The 6,000-nt window shown below is 44.5% G+C and overlaps 1 protein-coding gene across 1 annotated transcript; it reads right to left on the reverse strand.

Annotated features, from left to right (window-relative positions):
- On the reverse strand, positions 3,338 to 5,732 carry LOC109839413 (aquaporin TIP3-1-like). Its single transcript, XM_020407837.1, is given in 8 exon segments — positions 3,338 to 3,602; positions 3,604 to 3,725; positions 3,934 to 3,980; positions 3,983 to 4,036; positions 4,039 to 4,071; positions 4,074 to 4,178; positions 4,297 to 4,416; positions 5,600 to 5,732. Coding segments are annotated over 8 exon segments (879 nt in total).

Below are 6,000 nucleotides of genomic sequence, written 5' to 3' on the forward strand. Positions count from 1 at the left end.
AGTTTGTAGGCTGTCTAAAAATCACAATAGATAGCTGATCCCCATCAAACACCGATGATGGAAGTTACAATCTGACGACTTCCAGAAGGCTACAATTTGAAGACTTTTACGTAGATCGCTGAAGGTTACAATCTGACGACCTTCATGACAACCGATGAGAGCTCTAGTTTAACAGCCTTCACCATCAACATCGAGAGTTACAATCTGACGACTCTTGCATATCAAAGAGCTAAAGTAAAGATTACAAAATGACGATCTTTGCAACGCTTCGACAGAAAGAGACTACAAATCGATGGTCTCTTCAAATCAAGCTGCGGAAGTCCTCCCCGCACACCAGCATCAAGACGCATCGCGTTCATAGCCACGAACGCAGCTCGACGCAGCTCAACATCGCTGCCCGACGCAGCTCAACATCGCTGCACAACGCAGCTCTATTCGCCGCCCGACGCTGCCCAACGCAGCTCCAAGCGCTGCCCAACGCAACTCTATACCCAAACACGAGTTGAACGGTTTCAAAACCGTTTCCCACGATTTGAGGGGATCACAACTCCACTCAGGAGTGATTTAAGGAGCGGTTACATCCTATTAGCCCCACTTAGGAGCGAATTAAGGAGGTGGTTACACCCCTTAATCCCCTATAAATAACAACAAACTCAACAGAGTTAAAGATCGGATTTTTGATAATCAGATCAGGGCTGGATCTTTCGAGGCGGTCGGAGCTTTGGAGATCGGCAATAAGATCTTCATCATCATTGGCTTATAACCGACTTTTGGTTAAATCAACTCTTTCATAGAGTTTTAAACTCGTTCAGAGTTCTCCACAACGTCAAATCGTGAGGAGAAGACCACGTTCCAGTGAAACAAGACATCGGATCGTCAACGAGAAGCAAACTCGACGCGAACATTCGAGGGAAGCATCTCATCGCCACCGTGAAGAACCCAGAATTAAACAAAGGAGAGAATCAAATTCATTCTCTTCTCTTTTGTAATCAGGAAATCCAATTGTAAGTTAGAGAGAATAAAATCAAGTACAGTTCTTTTCTTATTTTCTTGTTACAAAATTTTCCACCAAACAGAGTTTAATTTGTACCGCTCCTTTTCCAACAATATCACACGGTTGATCATCACCAAGATAGACTTTTCCTAAGTTTCCTGAAACATAGTTCTCAAATAAATCTCTATTTGAGGTAGCATGAAACGAAGCTCCTGAATCTAGCACGCATGATTCTGTCTTACTCTCCAACGAGCAAATAAGGACATCATCTGATTCTCCTGAGATGACGTTCGCTTCAGTCTTGTTCTCTGATTCTCATAGTGCCCAAACTTGCCACAGTTCCAGCAATCAATCTCTTTCTTACTTTTGTGATTTTTGGATCTTGACCTGTCGTTCATCGAATTAGGTCTACCACGATGATTCCCTATATTGTTATTTTTATTTTTGTCTCTACTCTCAAAATTCAATGCCGACCCTGAATTAGAAACTCCTTCTTCTTGTCTTATTATCTCCTCGGTCATAATCATGTCTACAACTTCTGAAAACTTCAGTTTTGATTTTTCATATGACCCGCTAATCGAAATAACGGTGCCCTTCTAACTATCAGGCAACTGACCAAGTATTAACAGAGCTTGAATTTCATCATAAAATTTAATATTGATGGAGTTTAGTTGATCCGTAATCTCATTAAACTTATTCAGGTGTTCTTAGAATTTTTAGCTCTCGGACATCCTCAAATTAAACAGCTTCTTTATAAGATGTACCTTATTCGCCGCAGAGGGTTGTTCATACATACTAGATAGCACAGCCATGAGATCCACTGTCGAATTCTGATTCTTGATGTTGAAAGGTACAGATTTGGATAGGGTCCACCTGATTGCTCCAAGGACCTTCCGATCTAATAGCTTCCACTCTTCATCCTTTATATCCGTCGGCTTCTCTCCCAATGGCAGATATAGATCCTTCTGATAGAGGCAGTCTTCCATCGGCATCTTCCAGAACCCGAAGTTTGTCCCATCAAACTTCTCGATCTTAGACGTCTCCTTCTCAGATCTCATGTCTCTGACCTCAAATCGTCTACGTCGAACCTGGTCGCTCTGATACCAATTGATAAGGTTTTATCTAACCCCCTGATGTGATTTGGAAATAGAGATGAGAGAGAAGAGAGAGAAAACAATCACACAAAACACACAAGATTTATGTGGTTCACTTCTCGATGTGAGAAGCTATGTCCACGGCTGCCGCAGGAGAAAATTTTACTATTTTCGTCAATCTTACAAGTTGCACTAATCTCCCCTTTAATAACACAAGGGTTAATACAAACAAGATTCTAAAATAGTTCAGCAAAAATGAGCACATGCCCAAAAAACCCAACTCGCGGTCGACCGCAAATACAGTCGCGGTCGACTGCAAAAAATCCCGAGACCATATCTGATTACAGGATTTGGCGCGGTCGACCGCACATGATGTCGCGGTCGACCGCACATGATGTCGCAGTCGACCGTAAAAAGTCCAGAGACTTTTTGTGGATCTGTGCAAGTTCGCGATCGACCGCCGCGCCACTCGCGGTCAATTGTGAAGCCTCCAAGCTGATTCCTTCGTCGTTTTGCCTGACCTTCATCGATGTCGTTCCTGTTCCTCTAATTTCTCATGTTTCCTCTTCAAAATAAGGTCTAGGGCAAGCCGGATAGTTAGGCTTCACATATCCTAACATCTACAAATATATAATTTTACATAATTTTATAGAGGGCAACGGATGTGAGGGCACGAGCTCACAACTCGTTTTACAAAATTATATATGAAGAGGACTGTGAGTATAAACTGACAACTCATTTTACAAAATGAACATATCACTCACAAATACAAGACCCTACACACATCCGATGTGGATTGTACACATCGAATTTAACAATCCACATCGGATGTGAATTGTCACATCAGATTTGTCACATCGGATGAGCCCAAGTACTATTACCATTAGTGAGTAACTCATTGTACATTTTTTCCTATGAACTCATATACAATTTTCCCCTTTTTCTAACATCATTTTTATAATTTTTATATCTCTTTAGTATCACAAAGAATGTTCTACCTAAAAAAAATTCCAAACGTACTAAAATCAACCATCATTACACTAGTATTAGTACAACATATATCATACATAAACCAGAGAAAGAAAGTTCGCATTTATTTCGCTTAAAATAACAAATACACTTCTAGATACTCGACTTCTTAGTCCTTCATCACAAACCCAAACCACGAAAGGAAAAAAAATAAAAAAGAAAAAAGAAAAAGAGAAGGAAAAAGCTTTTCACAGCATTAAGAGCAACATAAACTAAAACCCTAGTAATCTTCAGGACGCAAGGACTGATGAGCAAGCGGAGCCTCAGCCTGCGGTATCATAATGAACTCGTAAACAAGCCCAGCGAGCCCGGCACCAACAAAAGGCCCAACCCAATAAACCCAGTGGTGCCTCCACCTCCAGCCCACTAGCGCAGGCCCAAAAGCCCTCGCCGGATTCATCGCTAGGCCCCCATCGAAGGGACCCCGGCCAAAACGATTCGCCCGAGGAGAGAATCGAGGGCGAGCAGCCGCGATCGTCCCGAGCCCCCTCTCTTCGGTCGATCGCCGTGGCGTAGACCGTGTACATGAGCCCGAATGTTAGCACGACTTCGAGCAGGACGGCGTGCCAGACGCCAACTCCGGATGCGACCGAGAATCCAACCGGCCTCTGAGTCAACAGTGAAAATTTGATCAGAAAAGAAAATTATGAAGTTTGTTACACAAATCGAAAAACAAATTATCCATTAAAAAACTGTCTAAAACTGTCTGTTCTTGAATCAGTGCACGTACGACGCTGGACCGTGCTGGGCAGAAAACCAGCTGCATCTCATAAAAATTAAAAAACAAACAGTTCTTCGAGATCAAGATACGGTTACCATGCCTCCCGTAGCGATCCTCAAGAGGAGGGAAGCTAGTATAGCGCGAGGAGCTGAGCCAACCAGTAGAGGACCGCACGCGACGAAGGGGATCGGCCGCCGACAGAGCGCCGAAAGTGACCGCAGGGTTTATGTGTCGCCGGAGACGTTGAGGCGACGGAGACGGCAACAAAGAGGGCGAGAAGCGTGCCGCGATGCCACCGAGAACAAACCCCCGGCGGTGGTTGTGTCCGTCAACATCTTCCCTGCGACCGTACGTAATCACATGCATATATATATACAGGCTTAATTAGGCATGCACGTGCAATTAATCGTAATTTTTTCAGCTCATCCAATATCATACATGGTTGGTGGAAATCTTACCGAGGGAGAGGACGGAGCCCTCGGCGGCGAAGACGAAGATGGCGGTGGCGACGAACTCGGCGAGGGCGGCACGTACTGTGTCGGGGTGGTAAGCATCGCCGAAGGCGAACCGACGGAGGCCTGCATGGCTCCAATATGTACTAGTAGCCAAACTAATTAAAACTCTCAAATTTCCTCTTGGCTAATTGCTGTGAACTGAAGGGAGCTGAGAGAGCGTCCAGAGCGAGAAATTAAGGGGTGGAGGTGCGGTGAGGTGGGGTGGCGTGGGTGTGGGGGGTGGGGGGGGAGGGGGGTGGGGGACACGTGGAGGACGAGCGAGAGACGGGGGTGGCACGGTTGAGCGGTCTGCAGCGCGAGGCGGCAGCGAGGGGGGTTTGTTTGTGTTCGGAACCGACTAAGCTAGCTTGTTGAGGCTTTGGTCTTATCGCCTTAGTTTGGCTATTAAGCCTCCATGGCAGTTTCTTTTTTAATTTCTTTTGCCTGTTTTTTATTTCCTTCTTTGAATTTAACCCCGAAGGGGTTGGTGAGCGTATGAGGCCTGTTGGAGTCTCGCGTTGTTTTGGTAAAAATAATTAACTTGCACGATGGAGTTCGGAGGTGCTTTATTTTAAGTTGTTCATCTCAATTCTATCATGTAAAAAAAAAGGGGGTATTTGAGAGGATATTTTTTTATTACAAGCAACTGCCATTTGTAAGTGGATGAAATTGTTATATTTCCCTGTTGAATAGCGATCGTGATATTCATTCTAGGTGAATCGTTTTTTTATTGAGACTTTGTGGGGACTAAAAATATATAAATTATACAATCATTAAAGAAATTTATAAAAGCTATCCATAAAATGCATACATTCTTTCCCCCCCTAAAATGCACCAGGTTTCTTTTATTTCCCAAACATGGCAACTGCCAACATATTTAAAAAAGCACTACACATTTATATAAGGAAAAATTGCTTCAAGGCCTCAAAATTGAAAAAACAATGTGCAACAGCCCCCTGTACTTTTAAAGTTTGGTATAAACCCAAAATACACTCCAAAACTTCATTTTAGCCCCTCCAGCTCACTCAATCCTCAGAATCCCGAATCTACCCTTCCCGCCCACTCTGCTACAGCCATCGTGCGTTGGTAACGGTGCCGCCCACTCCGCTACTATCGAGGCGCTCTCTCTCTCTCTCTCCTCTCTCTCCCTCCCGCACTCTGTCTCTGGCTTACTCTCCGGCGAAAAACCAAAATCCGCTTCTAGGGTTAGGTCGAAACCAGTTCGCAGATGGAGAAAAAATCGGCGAACGGATACGAAGTGGTTCACCATCCTCCGCCGTCGCTGCAACGTCAGGAACATGCACCAATGAACGACGAGCGAGAAGACTCGCCGTCGCCTTCCAAGACCGACGAAGATCCTCCCTCGCCTTCCAAGACCGACGAAGACCCCCCTTTGCCATCTGAGACCGACCGTGGCACCGATTCTCTCACATCCTCCCCTGCCTCCAAGTCGTCGTCCACCCATGCGTCATCATCAGGGAATGGCAGCACCGATGAAGCCACCCAAACGTTGTTGAGTTTCCAGATGGGTGTAAGGAGAAAAAGAAAAATTACAAGTTCACTAAACGCACCACAGAAATCCATAAAGAAGTAAGATAATGTTATATGTTATATTTTCCAATTTACATAGATGTTAAGGGATTGAAGTTGAATTGTGAACTATATGCC

This window comes from Asparagus officinalis, chromosome 4 (assembly GCF_001876935.1).
Source record: "Asparagus officinalis chromosome 4, Aspof.V1, whole genome shotgun sequence".
In the NCBI taxonomy this organism is placed as follows: Eukaryota; Viridiplantae; Streptophyta; class Magnoliopsida; order Asparagales; family Asparagaceae; genus Asparagus; species Asparagus officinalis.